The sequence below is a fragment of the Balaenoptera acutorostrata genome, chromosome 2 (genome assembly GCF_949987535.1).
Source record: "Balaenoptera acutorostrata chromosome 2, mBalAcu1.1, whole genome shotgun sequence".
Lineage (NCBI taxonomy): Eukaryota > Metazoa > Chordata > Mammalia > Artiodactyla > Balaenopteridae > Balaenoptera > Balaenoptera acutorostrata.
In genome coordinates this window covers 185,019,692-185,040,729 of record NC_080065.1, presented here as the reverse complement: position 1 = coordinate 185,040,729, position 21,038 = coordinate 185,019,692, and the positions used below count along the sequence as shown (strand labels likewise).

Here is a 21,038-nt window from a genome sequence, read left to right as displayed (position 1 = left end):
CGGGGGGCCACTCTTCATCGCGGTGCGCGGGCCTCTCTTGTTGCGGAGCAAGCTCCAGACGCGCAGGCTCAGTAGTTGTGGCTCACGGGCCTAGTTGCTCTGCGGCATGTGGGATCTTCCCAGACCAGGGCTCGAACCCGTGTATCCTGCATTGGCAGGCTGACTCCCAACCACTGCGCCACCAGGGAAGCCCCAGTTTTCTGCATACTTTTCCCACCTGATCCACTGACACTCCTCAGTGCTTTTGGTCACATGATGCCCTGGTTTACCTCCCCGCCCCACAGCCCAAGGCGCAGTGCAGACGCGCCCACCGCCCCGTGCGCAAGTGCGGAGGGACCCTTGGGGGGCTGAGCCTGAGCGCGGAGGGGCGGGCCTCTGGCCCCGTGTCCCTCCCTTCTCCCCGGAGTCCTACACAGGAAACCGACTCTGGCCCGCTTTTGTCTGCGCATGCGCGGGAGGCCCCGCGCGGCCTTCTTGGAGCTGTAGTCTCGCCCCCAGCCCGCTCGGACTCCATTTCCCGTGGGGCCCTGCGGTGTCCGACTTCCGGCGTGGGCGCGGGTGGGCACACGCGGCCGCCTTCTGGTTGACTTTGCGGAGCTATGGAGGGTGGCTTCGGCTCGGATTTCGGGAGCTCCGGCGGCGGGAAGCTGGACCCCGGGCTTATCATGGAGCAGGTGAAGGTGCAGATCGCCGTGGCCAACGCGCAAGAGCTGCTGCAGGTCCGGGGCGGGGGCGGGGGGCAGAGGGTGGCGGGGTCCGCCGGGGGCCGGCGTCGCAACTGAGGGCTCGCGTGTCCCCACAGAGGATGACGGACAAGTGCTTCCGGAAGTGCATCGGGAAGCCGGGGGGCTCCCTGGACAATTCAGAGCAGGTAAACGCGAGGGGCCGGCGGGGTCGCGGGCCCTGACCCGGCGGGGAGGCTTCTCCGCGTGCACGCGGACTAACGGGGTGACGCAGTGGGGCCGCGGCGCGTGCGCAGTCCGCTGCCGGGGGGTGGGGGCGCCGGCCGCGGTCCAGACCTGAGCCGTGCGCCTTCCCCGTCCCTAGAAGTGCATCGCCATGTGCATGGACCGCTACATGGACGCCTGGAACACCGTGTCCCGTGCCTATAACTCGCGGCTGCAGCGGGAACGAGCCAACATGTGACCGCGACGCGCCAGCAGGCCACCCCCCAGCCTTGTCCCAGCCCCGGACCCATTTCCGTAAATGCTGTTTGTGAGGCGGGGTCAGCCTGTGCGTACTGCCTGCCAGAAGTTTATGAGAACGAGATTGGTGCTGGGACAATTGGGACTCTGCCCGGCCCCTCCGCCTACATGCACACGTGTTAGTGGGTGTAGCTTGGGTCTCGGGAGGGCCCTGGCCCCGGTGCCACCTCCCCTTGTGCGCCCGTTACCGAATTAAGTCCTGTGGACCCTGCTGGGGCCGCAGCAGAGTTGATACAGCACGAGTATTATTCGGTGGCCGAATAAATGGAACAGCGGGAGCTAAGTTCACAGCTGAACTTCTCACCCACCTGGCGAGGGGGATTTAATTTTAAAGGGAGGAGTGAGGTTAATGATGGGGAGGTACACACATTAGTCTACTGGGGAAGGGGCAAGGCTTTTTTGAGGGAGTTGGGAGGGGACACCGTTTTTATACTGTTTTGGTCTTTAATGTATGTACCGGCCTTTGGTAGGTGTGTCATTTAATATGTTAATATAGTAAAATCAACACATAATGAGGTTCAGGGTCTGTTGGAGGTTGGATTTGCCGCCATCTTGGTCCCAGCTGGTTCCACTTGGTTTTTTCTTTGTGCGTGTAGCTTCGTCTCTTATCTCTGGACCCTTTAACTTACAGATTTATGTTCACTCCTGCTGAAGGTGTGGCGGAGAGGGTGGCAGGTTTTGAGCAAAGACCTGGCTTAGGTCTGGCAACAAAATCCCCCCTTCCCTTGTCTGCTCCTCATTCTTGAGGGGCGCTGAAGGGCGAAAGTTTGATTTCTGAAGCTGCTTTTTGCTGAACGTGGGTGTAGTTTTTTTCTGGATTAGAGGAACAGAACTGTGCCCTGACTAACCTAAAATAAGTTTGATTGTCACCAGGATGCAGTCCCAGTTGTTTGTATCCTTGTGTTAGTATCATCTGAAGTTTGATGGTTTCAAGCCATTTACTAACGAAGTTGACAAGGCAGTCAAGGAGACAAGGCCCGAAGGTGAGCTGGAGGATGATAGCAGTTAGTGGACCAAGCAGTGGAAGAAACCCGTTCAGCTGCGGGGGCTCTGTGTGACCATATCCCAGATGGAGCTTGGGTCTTGACCTTGTGTGTTACATCTATATAACCACTCAGCTTGTTCATAGATCTCTTTTTTTAAAGGTTTCACATTTTTAACTAATTTATTTATTTATGGCTGTGTTGGGTCTTCGCCTCCACGCGAGGGCCCTGTCTAGTTGTGGCAAGCGGGGGCCACTCTTCATCGTGGTGCGCGGGCCTCTCACTATCGCGGCCTCTCCTGTTGTGGAGCACAGGCTCCAGACGCGCAGGCTCAGTAATTGTGGCTCAGGGGCCTAGTTGCTCTGCAGCATGTGGGATCTTCCCAGACCAGGGCTCGAACCCGTGTCCCCTGCATTAGCAGGCAGACTCTCAACCACTGCGCCACCAGGGAAGCCCCGTAGATCTCTTTTATGTTGACCTCAGTCTGACCAGAGTTATCGACGTACATGCAGCAGGTTTCATTGAAAACTGCGCAGACTGCCCTTTGCTCAGCCAGGAGATAGTCAAGAGCTAGCCTATTGTCGAGAACAACGTTTGCTAGTGAGTCTAGAGAAGTACGGGGTCTTTATAAGGCAACCTCCATGTTTTTAGACGAATTCTCAAGGGCCGGTGTGAGATCTTGTAGAGTGATTTCATGGTATGTGAGACCTCCCCAGGGGGCCACCAGTCGGAGAGCTATCCCTGCTCCTGCCAGAATGAGTCCCATTGCCCTTTGATCTCAGGGCTGGGTGATACTGATGTTATGAATGGTTATACCTAGGTTCCTAGAACTTGGCCGGCCTAGTGTGCATTGTTTCATAAATTGGGCATTATTTAAGCAAGGAGAGGCTAGAGCCCACCCCAGAGAAGGGAAGGAGTTGGGGTTGTTCTGACGGGGCAATTGGTTTATTCTGGGGCCGCAAAGGAACCAGGTACCCAGGGGGAGCGCATGCCTAGCGCACTTCTGAGGAGTTGAACCCCCTCCCTAAGTGGCTAGCCCAAGCGGGGGTTCCCTTGCAGTGTGAGGGGAGGGGCCCACCTGCGTAGCAGGGGTCACTGGGGGGTTCTTGACTAGTGGCTTTTCCCCAGGCCTCAGCAGGGCCCCACACTAAACCCCAGACAACTGGCGTCTTCCCTCCCCGATAAGTGCATCTCCTGTCTGGTCCCTGTGTGTATTCGTTGCGTGGGTGCAGAGGGCACCAGTGGGTGAGATTTCCATAGGAGTCAGTCCCGGGGCACTTAAATTGTGGGGCAGTGGAAGAAGCAGCGCTCTGAGTCCGGAGCAGCCCCAGGGCATTACTGCAAGTTTCTCCCTTTGGTAGGGGCTGCCGACGTGGGCAGTGGCAGCAAGACCGCACTTTAGAGTGAGTGCTTTGTATTTGCTGGAGGTGTTAATTTCAGGGATGAGATCCAAGCAGGAAAGCTGCGTTCAAGAGGGGTAGGTTTAGCAGGCCCGTTAGCCAAGGTGAGAGTGATGCTGTCATTCTTAGGGGTAAAATGTAACACCTTTAATCCACAGGCATCACTTTGTGGGTGGGGGTGACAGACCAGCACTGGGACAGAGTCTGTCCGCAGGCTGTAATCCCCGAGAAATGCACTGTTGCGTTAAGCTCTCATTTCACGTGGACAGTTACAAGGGACAGGCTTAGCCAGCTGCTAAGCCTGTCCCCCACATTACTTATCTATCAGTAAGTTCTTCCTTTTGAAAAGTAACTTAAGGTCTCTAACAGGCTCACAGGTGTATGGAGTGGTGGCTCAGTAACTCCTTCCTCAGGTGTGGGTGCTGCCTTCACTCTGGTACGGCGGGTCCCCGGGGCTGTGCCGTGTAATTGTCAGGCAGTCTGAGTGGTCAGGATGACTAGATAAGGTCCTGTCCACTTGGGGTCTGACTGGTCTTGTGGTTTTCCAGCCTTCTGGGTTCTCAAATAAACCCAATCCCCAGGGGAGAAAGGATGGACAGTGATGTCAGAAAGGGAAGGCAGTTCCGGATCCCTGTAGGCGTGTAAAGCTTTGCATATTTCCCCTTTCTATAAGGCATATTTCAGTCACTCCATATCCCTCAGGTTGGTCTTGGAGCCAGGTCCTTCAGGAATGGGCCTCCAGTACACGAGCTCATATGGACTCAACCTGAGCTTTCCTTTGGGGGCTATTTGCATTCCTTTTTTTTTTTTTAAATAATTTTATAAATTTATTTATTTGGGGCTGAGTTGGGTCTTCGTTGCTGCGCGCAGGCTTTCTCTAGTTGCGGCGAGTGGGGGCTACTCTTCGTCGCGGTGCTCAGGCTTCTCATTGTGGTGGCTTCTCTTGTTGAGGAGCACGGGCTCCAGGCACACGGGCTTCAGTAGCTGTGGCTCGCGGGCTCTAGAGCGCAGGCTCGGTAGTTGTGGCGCACGGGCTTAGTTGCCCCGCGGCATGTGGGATCTTACTGGACCAGGGCTCGAACGCGTGTCCCCTGCATTGGCAGGCGGGTTCTTAACCACTGCGCCACCAGGGAAGTCCGCTATTTGCGTTCTGAAAGGTGTTGTGGGGAGAAGGGACATCCAGGGTTGATAAGTGTCTGGACCTAGTTTGCCTAAGTTTCTTTTGAGGGTTTGATTTGTTCTACTTTTCCTGAGGACTGTGGTGTCGAAGTGGAGTGTAAACGCCATGTAATTCCTAGAGCTCTAGAGAGTCCCTTAGTAATTTGGGAAACAAAGGCAGGCCCACTGTCACTCTGGATGGACTTGGGGAGCCCAAACCGAGGGATTATTTCCTTGAGCAGGGCCTAGACCTCCAAGGCAGTCTTGGTTCAGGCGGGAAACGCCTCCATCCAGCCGGAGAAGGTGCTCTCCCAGCCGGCAGAAATCTGACATTTCCTTGTGCCTGGGGCATTACTATAAAATCAGCTTGCCAGTCTTGACCTGGACACGTGCCCCCATACTGGGTGGCGGTCGTTGCCTTGACCCCAGTGGCAGGTGTAAGTGTAGGGCTTATTTCGGAGGCAGATGGGGCAAGCTTCATCCCCCTTTTTAAGGAGACGGCGGAGATTGGGGGTAGTCATGGACTTGATGAGCCATTGATACAGGCCTCCTGCGCATAACGTGTGCTCAGGCCAGCTTCCCTGGTGGCCTGCAGTGCAGAGGCCGACAGGAGGAACCGTCACCCCGGGTATCCTGGGCTTTTAAAATAGCCCCATCCCAAAGCCTTTTTCCTTTCTTCTGGGGGGTGGATGGGACTTAGCGTCTGGGGGACCCGGCAGGAGTGGCATCGGAAGTCCGTCCCCACCCTCTGCTGCTTATTTAGCTGCCCTGTCCGCCCCGTTATTTCCTCTTATAATTCCTGCTTCTGTCTTTTGATGGCTTCTGCGGTGAATGCCTGCTGCTTCCACAGGCGGGAGTGTAGTCTCCAGCAGCTGCATCATTTCTCCCTCCTCCTTTGTTCCCTGAGGTCAGCGTTCCCCTCCCCCTCCACACGGCCCCGTGGGCGTGTAGGGTTGGACAGGCATATGCAGCGTCAGTGTAGGTAGTGACAGCTTTCCTTTCCCCGGCTCTAGTGCCCCGATTAGGACAGTTAATCCGGGCAGTTACCCGGGCCTCTGAGCAGAGCGGCCGGAGGGCAGAGCTTTAGCCTCTACCCCTTGAGCGATGGAAACCACCTGGGCCACCACGTCCTGCCTTTCGTGTCCCATCTTTCATAAAGCTCCTCCCGTGGGTGAGCCACTCTGAGTCTGCATTCTCTCCAGGGGAGCTCTTCAGGTCAGGCCGACGGGGGTAACCCCGTTCCCTAGCTTTCTCACGACCACGGGTTCATCTGGGACCTGGCTGAGGCAGCAGCGGGGCAGGGTGAGGACATTACGGGGCCTCAGTCACAGACGTGTTGTCCAGAAGTGCGGCTTGGACGTGCAGGGTTATGGGGGGCTGGAGGTGGTGGGAGTACCAGATGGTCAGGGCCTGTCCAGAGGTTAATCTGTCAGCCTCTCTGAAGAGCTGGGAAGTACCAGCTCCAGCCCGTAAGCACGGGGGACACCCTTTAGCTACGACCCGAGTCAGAGGTCCCAGTTTTGTGAAAGCTCCCCGGGGGCAGTTCCTCCTCTCTCATGTACATATAGATGGAGGGGACGGCTTAGGTCGTGGGGGAGGGAGGGGGCTCTCACGAGACGGGTTTTCAGTTCCAGGAGTGCCCGGTCACAATTGGGGGTCCACTCCAAAGGTCAAGGTTCTTCCCTTTTAATTGTTCATACAAGGGCTTAGCAATTAAGCCAAAGTTGGGAATCCCTATACAAGCATCCCCAGGAAACCCTGGAGCTGCTTTCCCTTACTAGGGGTGCCTGCCGTCTGGGACATCAGCCCCTTCCTCTCCTTAGATGGCGCCCTGTGCCCCTTTTCTACTATAAATCTGAAATGTTCTACCCGCTGGAGGGGGATCCGGGCTTTTTCCTTTGAAACTTCCCGTCCTCTCTCCGCCAGATGATTGAAGGCGTTAGCTGTGTTAGAGTCGGAAGGCTCTTTGGTGGGGCTGGTGATCGGAATGTCATCCGCATGCTGAAGTATAGTTCCCTGTTCTAACTCGGGGTCACCACGATCTTCAGGGCAGAACCACCCAGCACAGTTGTTTCCTCGTGCTGTCGGGGTTCCTGCCTTTCAGTTGCAAAATCTTAATGAGATTTTGGGGTTAGGGGCACACAAAGAAGGCATCTATTAAGTCTAACAGAGTCCCAGGTCCTCTCGGGGTTTAGGGTAGAGTAATGTGTACGGCTTTCGCACCACAGGGTGAATCTCCTCTGTAGCTTCGTTTATGGCCCAGGGGTCCTGAACTAGCTGGTAGCTCCCATTCGGCTCCTTTACCAGCAGAATAGAAGGGCTGCCAGGGCACTGGCAGCGTCTGAGAAGCCCTTGCTTGAGTGGGCTTTGTGCCCACCAGGGCTTCTTTGCTCAAGCAGTGTTGCTCTTTATCTGGGTGATTGTGGCCGGGTCGCAGCTTGATTAGGACCGGCGGTGCCCTCCTGGCTCTGCCCACAGTGTTGCAGGACCATACAGAGGGATTAACCCCCTTAAGGATAATTGGGCCATTTTTAAAAATATTTATTTAATTAATTTATTTGGCTGCACCGGGTCTTAGTTGTGTCACGCAGGATCCTCCTTGCGGCACGCGGGATCTTTCATGGTGGCGCGTGGGCTCAGTAGTTGCGGCGCACGGGCTTAGTTGCCCCGTGGCACGTGGGATCTTAGTTCCCCGACCAGGGATGGAACCCAGGCCCCCTGCATTGGAGCGTGGAGCCTTACCCCCTGGGCCACCAGGGATATCCCTGGGCCATTATTTTTGGCCGAGGGCAGTAGCACTAGGGCTCCAGAACGGAAGGGGGTCTTAGGTGTTTCAGTGATAAGGTTTTTGTCTCAGATAAAGGGTAGCTGCCAATCTGTATAGTAGGTCTCTTCCTATTAGAGAATAGAGAAATTGGGCGTTCCGGGACATAGAAGAGTGAGATAACATTCTCTCTTCCAAACCACACTCAAAAGAGCTCTATAAAATTACGTTCCTGTGACTCCCCTTCCACTCCCATCCTTTTACATTTTTCTTTGGTCATCCTGCCTTGTTGGGTGTTCAGGACTGAGTAGGTAGCCCGTGTGTGAGTAGAGTGTCAACCGTTCTACCCCGGACGGTCAGGGTCAGCCGAGGCTCCTTCAGGGAGCCCCTGGGCCCCTTCAGCCCTCTTCTTCCTCCATGTGTGGGACCAGCGAGGGTGGGCCAGGACACCGTGGTCCCCTTGGCTTCCTTCCGAGACCTTTGGGGCACCCCCTTCCAGTGGCTCTGCTCCAGGCACTGTGCACCCTGATTGGCTTGGAGCCCTGCTCTCCACTGTGGGTGTGGTCTTCAAAACCCGGGGCGACTCTTCGATGTCACAGGGTCCCTTCGGTGGTGGGGAGGGGGGAGCATCGTCACTGGGCGGCTGGTTGGCCCTGAGTCACGGAAGCCAGAATACTGGCAGTTGGTTCTGCTTGTCTGTCTTCCTCGGCGTCTGCCCGCAGATCCCCGTTGTTGAAGCCCCGAAATGCTGGCTCCAGCCCTGGGAAGTGGGCCTGGGGGCCCTGTCTCCAACTTCTGTCATTTTCTCCTCGTGTCTGGGCGCTCTGGGAAGTGGAATGGGCCGTGAGAATGGCCTGCCCTGCCCCTGACCCCAGGCTCACGTCCGTGTACACGCCGGCACTCCTGAGGCGTTTCAGGAAAGCCGGGGGTGTCTCCCTTCCGCCCCGGATGATCCCTGAACCCTAGTCCCTTTTATGGGTTTCTTCTTCGCCAACTGAATGCCCTTCACAGTCACACCCCTGAAACGTGTGAGGTGCTGCCGGCCGTTTTCCTCTCGGCAGCCCCACCCAGGGTCGGTGCTGGGAACGGCCTGGATTCCAGGCTGGTGTAGAGCGTGTCCTGCATTATTTTGATGGGTCTCATCAGCTTCCTCCCTTGCATTAGTTATAATCGGTGCCTTTTCTTCCCCGGAGAATAAGATGTTCAGGAGGGTTTGGACAGCCGCCAAGTGGGGAATTGGGTGTGAATATTCCCTGAACTAAATTAAGGACTCCCTCGGGGTATCCTTCAAACCCTTGGATCTATCTTTCCAGTTATGTAGATCTGGGAAGACAAGGGTACGTACATAATGGTCAGACTGCCCCCTCCTTTGGGGACCTCCTGAGGGGGAATAGCCCACTGATTCCAGAGGGCTGGTACTGAATGCGGCTATGGGTGTGCAGTGGACTGGTCCCCGAGGGAGGTGTGTGGAGAGATGGAGGTGGGAGAGTCGGGGAGGGGGCAGCAGGTAGGGGGTGGCGGATTGGGGGGAGTAGGAGGCATCAGGGAGCCAGGAGGGGGAGGAGTCTCCGGTGAACTGTCAGAAGGGGCAGTAGCTGCCCTTGGTGGAGGGAGGAGGTCACGAGGGCCCTCAGGCTGAGACTCCAGTACCAGGAAAGAGATTAGAAGTAACCTCGCGTTTTGGGGGTTTTTTAGAATTTATTTATTTATTTTTGGTTGCGTTGGGTCTTCGTTGCTGTGCCTGGGCTTTCTCTAGTTGTGGCGAGTGGGTTTCTCATTGCGGTGGCTTCTCGTTGCAGAGCACGGGCTGTACGCGCGCGGGCTCAGTAGTTGTGGCGCACGGGTTTAGTTGCTCCGCGGCATGTGGGATCCTCCTGGACCAGGGCTCGAACCTGTGTCCCCTGCCTTGGCAGGCGGATTCTTAACCACTGCGCCACCAGGGAAGTCCGCTATTTGCATTCTGAAAAGTGCTGTGGGGAGAAGGGAGTTCCAGGGTTGATAAGTGTCTGGATCCCACACCAAGAGGTCTAGGCGCTCTAACTGAAACCTGAACCAGTCTGCATAGGGGCTGGAAGGGGAGGCGCTGTCTGAGAGGGCCTTGGTTATAAGGTCCCCTTTTAATTCAGCGACTTGACATTCCCAGACTCATTGTGGGGCTGTAGGAGATACTCAGTGTAGGCGGGTGCTTTCAGCCACCGGTCCCTGCAGATAGGGTGAAGGCGGAGTAGGAAGTAAGGGTTCTCTCTCCAATCAGGCGAATTGCCCGCAGGGCCTCCCTGGCAGGCAAGGAGGTCTGTTCAAAGAGGGCGTGTCCCTGCTCGGTGACAGGTAACCAGGCAGGGAGGCCGAATGCTCATTTGGCATGTATCCAGTTTTCTCTACTCTCAGCTACAAGGACCCAAGGCCTTCGGACAATGTGGAGGTCCTCTTCCTTCCCCAGCCAGGCAAAGTGATTTTCCTGAAATCTGGCCAAAACAAGATTTTTAAAGGGTTTGTGTCTCAGAGGAGGGATCCCTAGGGACCTGCGATGGAGGGTAGCGGGGAGAGACCTGCCCGAGAGAGACGTGGACCTTGCCCGGGATGGCCAGTTAGGGCAAGAGGAACCAACACATGATGTGCTCTTGGGTTTCCGAGTAGAGCCTAGAGGTGGGAACTCCGCAGTGGTGGGGCTGAGCGAACTCTACTGCGTGCTTCCGGTCGGCAGTGGGCCTGGTGCTCACCTACCCTGGTCGGCGACCAACGCACTCTTTCACGAGAGTCTGTATGGTGGCGAGCGCCCTAGTGGCCTGTAAGCGCTCAGCCTGTACCCATGGTTGCGGCACGTACTACTTCCAAGAGCACTAAGACAGGCAAGGCCACACAGATCAGAGCCTGATGCTTCCCTGCGCCAAGAACAGAGACTAGGGCTCACATCACACACATATGAAACAAGGAGGTGCTCTTGCCACGCCGTGGCCTCTCGAGGGCTTCCCGTCCAGTCCAGTCCCCTTGCCGGGAATCAGTCCAACTGGGCAACCAATTGTGCGACCTCGCCTCTCCCCTTGCCAGGGGGTCGGCTCTATTTAGATGACCAGCTGCCCAGTCCAGTCCTCTAGACTGAGGTCTGTCTCCAACAAGACGACCAGGATCCTTTCCCTTAACTTGCCAACCCTCACAGCCAAACCTCGGCCGGAGTGGGGTCCGCGCCCACCCCGTGTCAGGTGTCCCCTGGACACTGCCCCAATCTGTAGCAAGCGTCCTTGCTGTAGATACGCTGCGCGGGGGGCCTTTACCTGGGGAGCACTCCACTTGATCCTTGGCTGCTTTTAGATCTCAGACTAAATTCAGTAGTCCTCGCTGGCCCAGAGGTTCAGACTTGGGGCAAACTGCCCAGTTATTTAGCTGGCCTTGTCAGCCCCGTGTCAGTGAGTTCAGCCCTGAGTTACAGGACGGAATGGGCCCCACGTTGGGCGCCAAAATTTGTTCCCGAATTAAATCGTATGGACCCCGCTCGCCTGGCCAAGGCTCGCTGCCTCGGGATGGAGGTGGGGGCCTTTTTGAGTTCGGGAGTGGGTGAATAAGGAAGCGGAAGCTGAGATGTGCAAGCTTTATTCAGTGGCCAAAGACTGGAGAAGCCGGAGCTAAGTTCACAGACTTCACAGATGAACTTCTTGGCCACCTGGCGAGGGGGATTTAATTTTAAAGGGAGGAGGAGTGAGGTTAATGATGGGGGGACATATGCAGTAGTCTACTGGGGGAGGGGCAGGGCTTTTTCGAGGGAGTGGGGGGGGGTCACCCCCTTTTTATCCTGTTTTGAGCCTTAATACCTGGTCCTGGCTGCCGGTAGGTGTGTCATTTAATATGCTAATGTAGTTAAATCAGCGTATAACGAGAGAGTCGGTCTGTTGGAGGTCAGATTTGTCGCCATCTTGGTCCCAGTGGTTCCGTTTGGTTTTTTTCTTTGTGTGTGTGTGTGTGTGTGTGTGTGTGTGTGTGTGTGTGTGTGTGTGTGTAGCTCTGGACTCTTTAACTTAAAAAGATTGTGTTCACTCCTGCTAAACGTGGGGGGTCGGAGGGTCGTGAGCAAGGACGCTCCTAAGGGTCGGGGCTGGAGAGTTTTGAGCAAAGACCTGGAGCAGCTCTGGCAACACGCTCGGGGCGATCAACCTCATGCCCTGGGCATAGCATCCGGGTTTGGACTTGGGAGTTGTGGCCACACCCCTTCTAAACCGTGGCCTCCTGGGGTCACACAAATAGATGCTGAGGGCGGCGGAGAGAACCCTGTGGTCTCCCCTGTAGGGGCCTCTGTGGGGACTGAGCCTCAGCGCCCCCCTCCCCTTCTTTCCTGAGCACTCCTGGGTTTCCAGGTGACAGGGAGTGTCGGTCACATAAAAGGGAGCCTCGAAGGTGAGGCTGCCCAAGGCTGGGGGTGGCCCTCTCCGGGAAGGCCTCCCCGCCCCCATCTTTCCTCCCACCTCTGGGCCCTGGCTGAGGGGCGGGCAGTTGTCGTTTCTGTGACACGGAGGGCTGAGCCAGTGGGCTGCAGACGAGGGGCTGTGTTTATTGGAACAAAATATGCAGTTAGATTGCACCCCAGTTACCCACAACCCCTCCACCCCCCGCCTGCCACCTGGACCCTCTTCTCTGGAAGGGTGGCCGGCTGGTTCCTGCCACCTTCACGTCGCTGGTCCCAGGCCTGGGCAGCCGTGTGGCGGTCACTCTTGGATGTTCTGCCCGATCCAACCTCTCACAGCAGCCACCCGGGTGTAGACGCCCGGGAACTGGGGTCGCCCACAGCCGTAACCCCAGCTGGTGATCCCAGTTAGCACCCAGCGGCCAGAGGGCTCCCTGCAGGCCAGGGGTCCCCCAGCGTCACCCTGAGGAGAGGAGAGGAGAGGCGCTCAGAGCAGGCAGTTCCTCCCCGGCAGCAGCCAAGCGTGGGCTGGCCTGATCTGCGTGCTCCTGGGCCACCACGGCAGTGTCACCTGGGCTCCCTCTGTGAGCCCAGCTAGTGGCTTCCCCTGTGAGCCTCACTGGTATTATCTGGGAAATTGGTTCAGTGCTCGGGTGAGCGTTCATCCGCCTGGCAGACATTGGTGGGCACCCGCCTGGCGGTCCAGGAGCAGAACAGGGCCTCAGCCCACAGCCTCTGCCCAGCCTGCTCCTGACCCTCGGAGGGGCAGGGGAGGATGCGGTGGGGGGAACACCGGCTTCTTAGGCGTGTCCACTAAGTGGTTGTCCAGTGGAAACTCGGAGGCCCAAAAGGTGCCGTGTTTGATCTAACTGAGGAAGCGCACCGCAGGGTGGGGCCTGGCCCGCGGAGCCCCGGTCCAGTTGCACAGTGCGCTCACCGAGCAGCTGTCCACTCCGCCCTGCGGGAAGCCCGCGCACAGCATGCGGCTGCTGATCTGCACCGGGTAGAAGCGGCGGCACATCTGCTCGCTGAGGAGGCGCACGGCCGCCTTCTGCAGCTGCCGCGCCATCGAGCCTGCGGGCGAGACGGGACCTGGTGGGCCCGCGCCCGCCCTGCGCCGTTGGGACTCCCGATGGGGGCGCAGGCGGGGGTCCTTCCCGACGCCCCCGGACCCTTAACCCTCGGGGGGCGGGGGGCCCATCCGCGCCTACCTCCCTCGCGCACGGAGCCCCAGCCGGTGATGACGCAGCGCGCGCCGTCGTGGGGCCGAGGTGCGGGGTCGGGCAGGCAGATGGGCCGCACCAGGCGGCTGCGGCGCACGGGCCCCGCCAGCTCCAGCAGCGCCACGTCGTAGTCCAGCGTGTAGAGGTTGTAGAAGGGGTGCTTGTGGATGCGCGCCACGCGCTCCAGCTGCCCCTCAGCACCGCTCAGGAACGGCGTGCCCAGGAAGGCCGCCCACTGCTTGGGGTCCCCGTAGCTGCGGGACGTCGGGGACAAGCGTCCACCCGGGTCCCCGCACCCCAGCGCTGCTCGCCGGGGGCTCCCCGGCACCCTGCCCCGCGGGGGCTGCGTCCGCGGTCGGCTGGGGAACCTCAGATCGGGCACTTGACCTCGGTTGAGTCGTCCCTTTGTCCTAGAACAGCGGGGAGGACGAGGGGGGCCCCGCGCCTGAACGCGCCCAGCCGGCCCCCAGGCACTGAGGTGACACTACAAGCTGTGTCCATTTCCACCTAATATTACGGCTCTCCCGCCTCCCCACCCGCTCTGAGCTCGGCACCGCGAGGCGCATCCTGAGCTGGGTTTCTCCGTGGAGGGCAGGGCCCCTACTGCGCACCCTGCCAGGAAGGGGACTCCCCACTGGGTGACCTTTAGGGTGGTGCCCGTCCGAGCAGGATGGCTAGGGATGGAGAGACCCGGCCTGGGGCCGCCCCCTTTGGTGGGGGTCGGGGACTGGACGGAGGCGCCACACCCTGAGTTTTCGGGCTACCATTGGGTCCCGGTGAACCACGGACACCGGCCGTTTGGGGCGGGCGGGACTCACACGTCGAAGCAGTGCGCCGCCGACAGCAGCCACCTCTCGGCCACGAGCACGGCCCCGCAGCGGTGCTCCCGCCGCCGCAGCCACAGGCTCACCTGCCACGGCCACTCCCCGCGGCCCGCGGCGCTGCCGCCCACGATCCTGGTCAGCGCTGCTGCCGGCGCCAGGCCGCAGTCTGCGGGAGAGGCGGGCGTGGGTCGGCGGTCAGACCATGCCTCCTCCACGCAGACCGCCCAGCTCCGCCCCGGGAAAACGCCTTCCCCCAGGGACCCTGGGCCTGGCGCTTGGTCCTACAAACAAGCCTCTTCTGGGCTTTTCTCAGATAATGCATTTAAGTTTGGTTCCTGTAACCTCAGCCTTGGGGCCGTACCTCCCCAGCTGGGGGCCAGGCCAGCATCCCCTCTCGCTCCCCACTCCTCCCAGGCCTCTTTCAGTCCCCTAGGAGCCAAGTTCCCTGCTGCCTCAGGGCCTTTGCACACCCCAGCTGCTTGCCAGGAGGCCCTGCCTGGTCTCACCAGCTCCTGCACTGGCTGGTCTTCCTGGATGCCCCGTCAGGGGTCTTTACCTGGGTCTAGTGACCCAGTGTCCTTCCCAGGGTAGCCCCTCCGTCCTGTGACAGACACCCTCCCCCACCTGCAGCACAGGGGGCACCCTCGGAACACAAGAGTAGGAAGAGCAAACGGGTAGCTCCGAGGAGTGCTGCAGGGACCGCCGGCAGCACCCGGGCGGGCGCTCAGGTACACATCTGATAATTCCCACAGGCTGTTTTCCAGCTCCACAGCCAGTGCCCCTCCCCAGCCCTGCCTCCCACCAGCCAGCCGCCTCCCCTGCCCTCCACGGTTGGGGAAGGCCCTCCTGTCCCCACACCGAACAATATGTGCCGCGTCAGGAACCCTCCTCCACCTCCTGGTCCCCACGTTGAGAACCGTAGCTACTGGAAAAGGAAGAATCACCAGGCTGGAGGCCCAACCCAGAGACAGCCGGCTGCAGAGTTAACAAGAACCAGTATTTCTCCCAAGGACACGCTGCAGCCGTAAAGTATCAAAACGCCCCCTCCTCTGAGCAGCCCTGCTGGATGGGCAGGGCAGCGAGGTCCCCTCGAGCCTGGAGGATCTCAGTCACAGAGACTCTGCCCCGATTTCCAGCCCAGTCCAGCACCTCAGCTGAGGGGTCTCTGGACTCGACTTTCCACCTCTGTCTTAACCTTGTGGTCCCCGGAGAGGCACTATGTCCAGACCCCTGGCACGTGGTCTGCTTTGCTCTGAGCCGGTCAAACTCTGCTTCCTCTCCGCACCCCCTCCCCGCCTTCTGCCCCGGATCCCACCGCGCCTGCCTCTCCCTCTGTTTGGTGAGCTGCCCCTTGGTTCTTTGGTGCGCGCTGCCTTGCTGCAGCGAGCCCATAACCCTGACTTTGTGGGTGCAGGTCTGTGTCTGGGGACTTGGGCTGACTGGGCCAGCCTCTGTGTGAATGTGGGGGGCAACGGAGGGCGGGGAACAGAAGCTGGGCCCCATTCTTTGCTTGGTGCCTGGGACACTGCAGACGGCATCTATTTGAGCCATAGGAAATTGCCTACATTTGATGGGGCTTTATTTTTGACCCAGAAATATGGCAGTTTCGTATGCTTCTGATTAATATTTAATAAAAATGAACTCCACATCTCAGACACAAGCTCAGGGCCACGTTCTCTGTCACATCTGTCAGCCAGTTACTGCCCTGTTGTACCCCCCCTTAGGCCTGTGGGACCAGCCGTTACGTGTGCACCTGCCCTGTCAGTGTCGGGTCCCTGCCGTCGGGGCCTACGATGGTCTGACTTGTGTCCCCTCCAAAATTCATAAGTGGAAGCCCTGACCCCCAGAACCTCAGGATGGGACTTTTGGAGATGGGGCCTTTAAAGAGACGATTAAAGTAAAATGAGGTTGTTCGGGTGGCCCTAATCCAGTATGATTGGTGTCCGTATAATAAGAGGAGATTAGGACACAGACACGCACAGAGGGGAGACCGCATGAGGACGCGGGGAGAAGATGGCCGTCCTCACAACGAGGAGAGAGGCCTCAGAGGGGACCACCCCTGCCGACACCTCCATCTCCATCCCCCGACTGGGACGCTGTGACAGCAGCCCCAGCAACTGACACAGGACTCCCGCCACCCACCCACCTCACTCCATTTCTCTGGGTACCTGGTGGCTGGGAGCCCACGGTGGTCTCCGTGGCATGTGGAAGTGGTGTCTGTCCCCTGGTGGTGGTGGTCATGGCAGTGGTGGTCCTGTTGGCAGGTTGGCTGGTCACCCTGCTGGTGACCCAGGGGGTGGGTCTGCTGGCCACGACCCCCAGGACTGTGAGGCCAGCCGTCGTCCTGGCAGGGTGACTGCTGGTGGGCGTCCTCGTGGTGGACGGCGGGGGCGTGCCGAGGGAGTGGGAGGACATGATGGCCAGGATCCAGCCCTTCAGCCGGGTGATTCGGGTGTACACGCCCGGCTTCCTGGCCTGAGCACAGCCGATGCCCCAGCTCACGATCCCCGCCAGATAGAACACGCCAGGCGTCTCCTCACAGGCCAGGGGTCCCCCAGAGTCACCCTGAAAAGGAAGGACAGAGGGCTGGCTGGCCACACCGGCACCCTCTCCGCAGAGGCACTGCCAGGCCCTCCCGTGCTGCCACGAGTGGGAGAAACTCCTCAGCAGAGCTGGACACGCACAGGACCTCAGCAGGACAGGCCTCACACCCACGTGGGGCTGTGAGACCTTGTGTGACCTTGAGCAAGTCACCTCTCTCTGAGCCAAGATTGCTCTTAGTTTTGCGTTGGAAACAAAACAAAACAGCAGAAAACCCTAAAGAAAAAAACAACTCTCCTGGGCAAGAATATACAATGGGAAAAAGACAGTCTCTTCAGCAAGTGGTGTTGGGAAAGCAGGACAGCCGCATGTAAATCAGTGAAGTTAGAACACACCATGCACAAAAATAAACTCAGAATGGCTTAAAGACTTAAATGTAAGCCATGACACCATAAAACACCTAGGAGAGAGCATAGGCAAAACATTCTCTGACGTAAATCGCACCAGTGTTTTCTTAGGTCAGTCTCCCAAGGCAATAGAAATAAAAGCAAAAATAAACAAATGGGACCTAATCAAACTTACAAGCTTTTGCACAGCAAAAGAAACCATTAAAAAAAAACCGAAAAGACAACCTACAGAATGGGAGAAAAACTTGCAGATGATGCAACCGACAAGGGCTTAATCTCTAAAATATACAAACAGCTCATACAACTCAATAACAAAAAACCAAACAACCCAATTGAAAAATGGGCAGAAGACCTAAATAGACATTTCTCCAGAGAAGGTATACAGATGGCCAACAGGCACATGAAAAGATGCTCAACATCACTAATTATCACAGAAATGCAAATCGAAACTACAATGAGGTACCACCTCATGCTGGTCCAAATGGCCATCATTAAAAAGTCTGTAAATAACAAATGCTAGAGAGGGTGTGGAGAAAAGGGAACCCTCCTACACTGTTGGTGGGAATGTAAGTTGGTGCAGCCACTGGAGAACAGTGTGGAGGTTCCTTAAAAAACTAAAAGTAGGGACTTCCCTGGCAGTCCAGTGGTTAGGACTCCATGCTTCCACTACAGGGGGCACGGGTTCGATCCCTGGTCGGGGAACTAAGATCCCGCATGCCGTGCGGCGCAGCCCCAAAAAAACTAAAAATAGAGTTGCCATATGATCCATCAATCTCACTCCTGGGCATATATCTGGAAAAGACAAAAAATTTAATTCAAAAAGATATATGCCCCCCCAACATTCATAGCAGCACTATTTACAGTAGCCAAGACATAGAAGCAACCTAAACGTCCATCAACAGATGAATGGACAAAGAAGATGTGGTACATTTATACAATGGAATATTAGCCATAAAAAAGAATGAAATAATGCCATTTGCAAAAACATGGATGGACCTAGAGATTACCATACGAAGCAAAGTAAGTCAAAGAGAACGACAAATACCATATGATATCACTTATGTGTAGAATCTAAAATATGACACAAATTAACTGATTTACGAAACAGGAACAGACTCACAGACATAGAGAACAGACCTGTGGTTGCCAAAGGGGAAGGGGAGGGGGGAGGGATAAATTAGGAATTTGGGATTAACAGATACACACTACTATATACATAAAATAGATAAACAAAAAGGCTTTACTGTATAGCGCAAGGAACTATATTCAATATCTTGAAATAAACTGTAATGGAAAAGAATATATATATGTATATATGTATATACATACAGACGTATAACTGAATCACTTTGCTGTACACCAGAAACTAACACAACATTGTAAGTAAACTATACGTCAGTAAAAGAAAAATTTAAAAGCATGATGTTTGCTGTAGGTTTCCATTATATGTCTATCATAGGGTTAGAATTTTTTAATTTTTTAATTAAAAACGTTGTTAAAAATTATCAGGGCTTCCCTGGTGGCGCAGTGGTTGAGAGTCTGCCTGCCAATGCAGGGGACGCGGGTTCGGGCCCTGGTCTGGGAGGATCCCACATGCCGCGGAGCGACTGGGCCCATGAGCCACAATTACTGAGCCTGCGCGTCTGGAGCCTGTGCTCCGCAACAAGAGAGGCCGCGATAGTGAGAGGCCCACGCACCTCGATGAAGAATGGCCCCCACTTGCCGCAGCTGGAGAAAGCCCTCGCACAGAAACGAAGACCCAGCACAGCCATAGATAGATAAATAAATAAAATATTTAAAAAAAAAACTTAAAAAAAAAATTATCAGATGCTTTTTTCTGTGATTTTGACAATGGTCCTGCTTCTCCCCTTCAGTGTACTAATGCAGTGAATAGCATTAATGGATTGTCCTGTGTGGAGCCAAACTTTTTATGACATCAACTCACTTTGGTTGTGATGTATTTCCCTTATAATAAATACCCTGCTGGCTTGAATTTGCTAATATTTTATTAAGGGTTTTTTCATCTATGCTTCTAAGTAAGACTGGCCTATGCATTTTTTTTTTTAATTTTTTTTCTTTTTTTTTTTTGGCCATGTCACATGGCTTGTGGGATCTTAGTTCCCCAACCAGGGATTGAACCCAGGCTACGGCAGTGAAAGCGCCAAGCCTAACCGCTGGACCACCAGGGAACTCCCTGAATTTCTTTACCTGTGTGTTTCTCTGGCCTTGATAGCATGGTTCAGCTAGCTTCTTTTTATGTTCTGGAGCTGATTTGTTTCCCCTTAAAAACGGGTCAACCACGTGTCAAGTGTGACAGGGTGGTCATATACGTACTCATGTATGATTAGCTTTTCTTCAGTTAACATATACGAGACAGCTTTTAAAATGAGTGTGTATATATTTTGTGTAGATCTACCACATACTTTGAAACTGCTGCCTCATCTTCTGTTTGGACGTATCACGATCTCTCTAAACCGGGTCCCTCCTGGACTCACCTGGCAGGAGTCAACCTTGCCCTCCAGGAACCCCGCACAGATCATCCTGTCCGTGAGCGAGAAGTTGTAGAGGGCACTGCATGCCTTCTGGTCTATGATGCCCACGGATGCCCGCTGCAGGAGGTCAGGCTTGGTGGCTGCCAGGACAAGGAGACCACCCCCCAGGGCCACTTACACAGGGACCACTGTTCAGTAGCCGGCTTCACTCTGACCACAACCCCAGAGGGAGGTGCCACCCCCGCCCTACAGGCCAAGGCCCGGAGGCCCACGGCCTTGCAGGGATGCGTGGAAGTCACACAGGGAGAAGGAGGCGGGTCCCACCCTAGAACCTCACCCCTGTCCCTGAGCGGATTCCCTAGCACCTTGGGTGACCTGCCGGGGGGCTACTCTGAGGTTTCAAAGGAAGCATTAACTCTTGGGGGGCCTCTGAAGGGTATAACACAAGGGTCCCCAGACTTTTTCCATAAAGGGCCACAGAGTAAATATGTTCTGCTTTACAGGCCAGACAGCCTGTTGGGACCACTCAGCTCTGCTTTTGTAGCAGGAAAGCTGCCCGGGGCGATCAGTAAGTGAGTGGGCGTGGCTGCGTGCCAGTAAAACTTTATTTATAAAAAGCAGCCGCACTGGGCCCATGGGCCGGACGGAGTTTGCGACCGTGAGTTAGTGGAGAGGTGAGTGGTTTGCGGGCGGTGGGACCAGAGCCCCGGGCGGGGGTTGGGGGCGGAGGCTCACCGTTTCCCTCCTGCGTGTTGCCCCATCCAGAGATCACGCACTTGCGGCCCACGGGGAACTTCTGGATGGCCAGGGGCAGGCAGACAGGCTGCACGTACTTGTTGAAGACCAGGGGCCTGGCCAGCTCCAGCACGGCCACGTCGAAGTCCAGGATGCTGGGATTGTACTGGGGGTGCAGCACCGCCCGCCTGAGCCCCATCTTCACGGGGCTCCCGCCGACGCCCGAGAGGGACGCGGAGCCCAGGTGGGCCCACACCAGTTCCACCTTCGTGCTGCCGGGAAGGGGCCGCTCAGACTCCCTGCCACCCCCAGGGCACCGGGCAGAGCTGCGGGACCCAGGCCCCGGGGAGGGCACCAAGAGACCGTGGGCAAGGCAGGGAGCCCCCCCAGGCCTCATTTCCTTCTGGGACAAGAAGGCATGAGAGACCACCACGGCTCTGTGACAATCAGAGGTCAATGCCACCTGCCCTTGAGTGGAGGGGAGGAGCCTGCCCCCCAACTCGGCCCCTCTGTGTCCCTCCCAGACCAGCTCGACAGGATCCTCCCGGAAGCCACTCCCCAGAGCCCCCTACTTCTTCACGCTGCCCCCCATCTGCCCCCTACCGCCCCGCAGCTGGACGTGACCCTGGCCACGTGCTGGGTCCTAAGTGGTCTCTGCATGCACGGGGGTTTGATGGTGGGGGGACCCGGGGATGACGGGGGAGCCGAGGGGGCCTTACTGGTTGAAGCAGTGGGCGGCAGACAGCAGCCAGCGGTCCCCTACCACGGTGGCCCCGCAGAAGTGCCGGGAACCCTCCTTCAGGCTGACCTGCCAGGGCACCTCCCCGGACGCGGCCCCGAACCCGCCCACGATCCGGGTGGGCTTCTCCAGCGCCGGCCTGGCCCCGCACTCTGCGGGCATGAGACAGGAGGG

General features: G+C 56.9%; 2 protein-coding genes across 3 annotated transcripts in view; one reads left to right on the top strand and one right to left on the bottom strand.

Annotated features, from left to right (window-relative positions):
* Nucleotides 1–524: 524 nt before the first annotated feature.
* TIMM13 (translocase of inner mitochondrial membrane 13) lies at nt 525–18,952 on the top strand. Of its 2 annotated transcripts, none has more exons than XM_057540105.1 (3): nt 525–719; nt 803–871; nt 18,454–18,952. In XM_057540105.1, the coding sequence occupies exons 1-3, from the start codon at nt 600–602 to the stop codon at nt 18,529–18,531; spliced, it is 267 nt and encodes an 88-aa protein (XP_057396088.1). In that variant the 5' UTR covers nt 525–599; the 3' UTR covers nt 18,532–18,952. The 2 variants fall into 2 exon arrangements, with proteins under 2 accessions (XP_057396088.1, XP_057396087.1); XM_057540104.1 differs by lacking the exon at nt 18,454–18,952 and adding an exon at nt 1,048–1,483 and having other exon boundaries at nt 530–719.
* Nucleotides 12,193–21,038, bottom strand: part of TMPRSS9 (transmembrane serine protease 9) — a 55,302-nt gene continuing 46,456 nt past the window's right edge. The window contains exons 12-19 of the mRNA XM_057540103.1: nt 20,845–21,016; nt 20,126–20,397; nt 19,394–19,530; nt 16,119–16,515; nt 13,945–14,116; nt 13,115–13,380; nt 12,841–12,977; nt 12,193–12,366 (exon numbers count right to left, since the gene is read on the bottom strand). Coding sequence (XP_057396086.1) covers nt 12,205–12,366; nt 12,841–12,977; nt 13,115–13,380; nt 13,945–14,116; nt 16,119–16,515; nt 19,394–19,530; nt 20,126–20,397; nt 20,845–21,016 — 1,715 coding nt within the window. The 3' untranslated portion in view covers nt 12,193–12,204. The remainder of the gene's footprint in view (nt 12,367–12,840; nt 12,978–13,114; nt 13,381–13,944; nt 14,117–16,118; nt 16,516–19,393; nt 19,531–20,125; nt 20,398–20,844; nt 21,017–21,038) is intronic.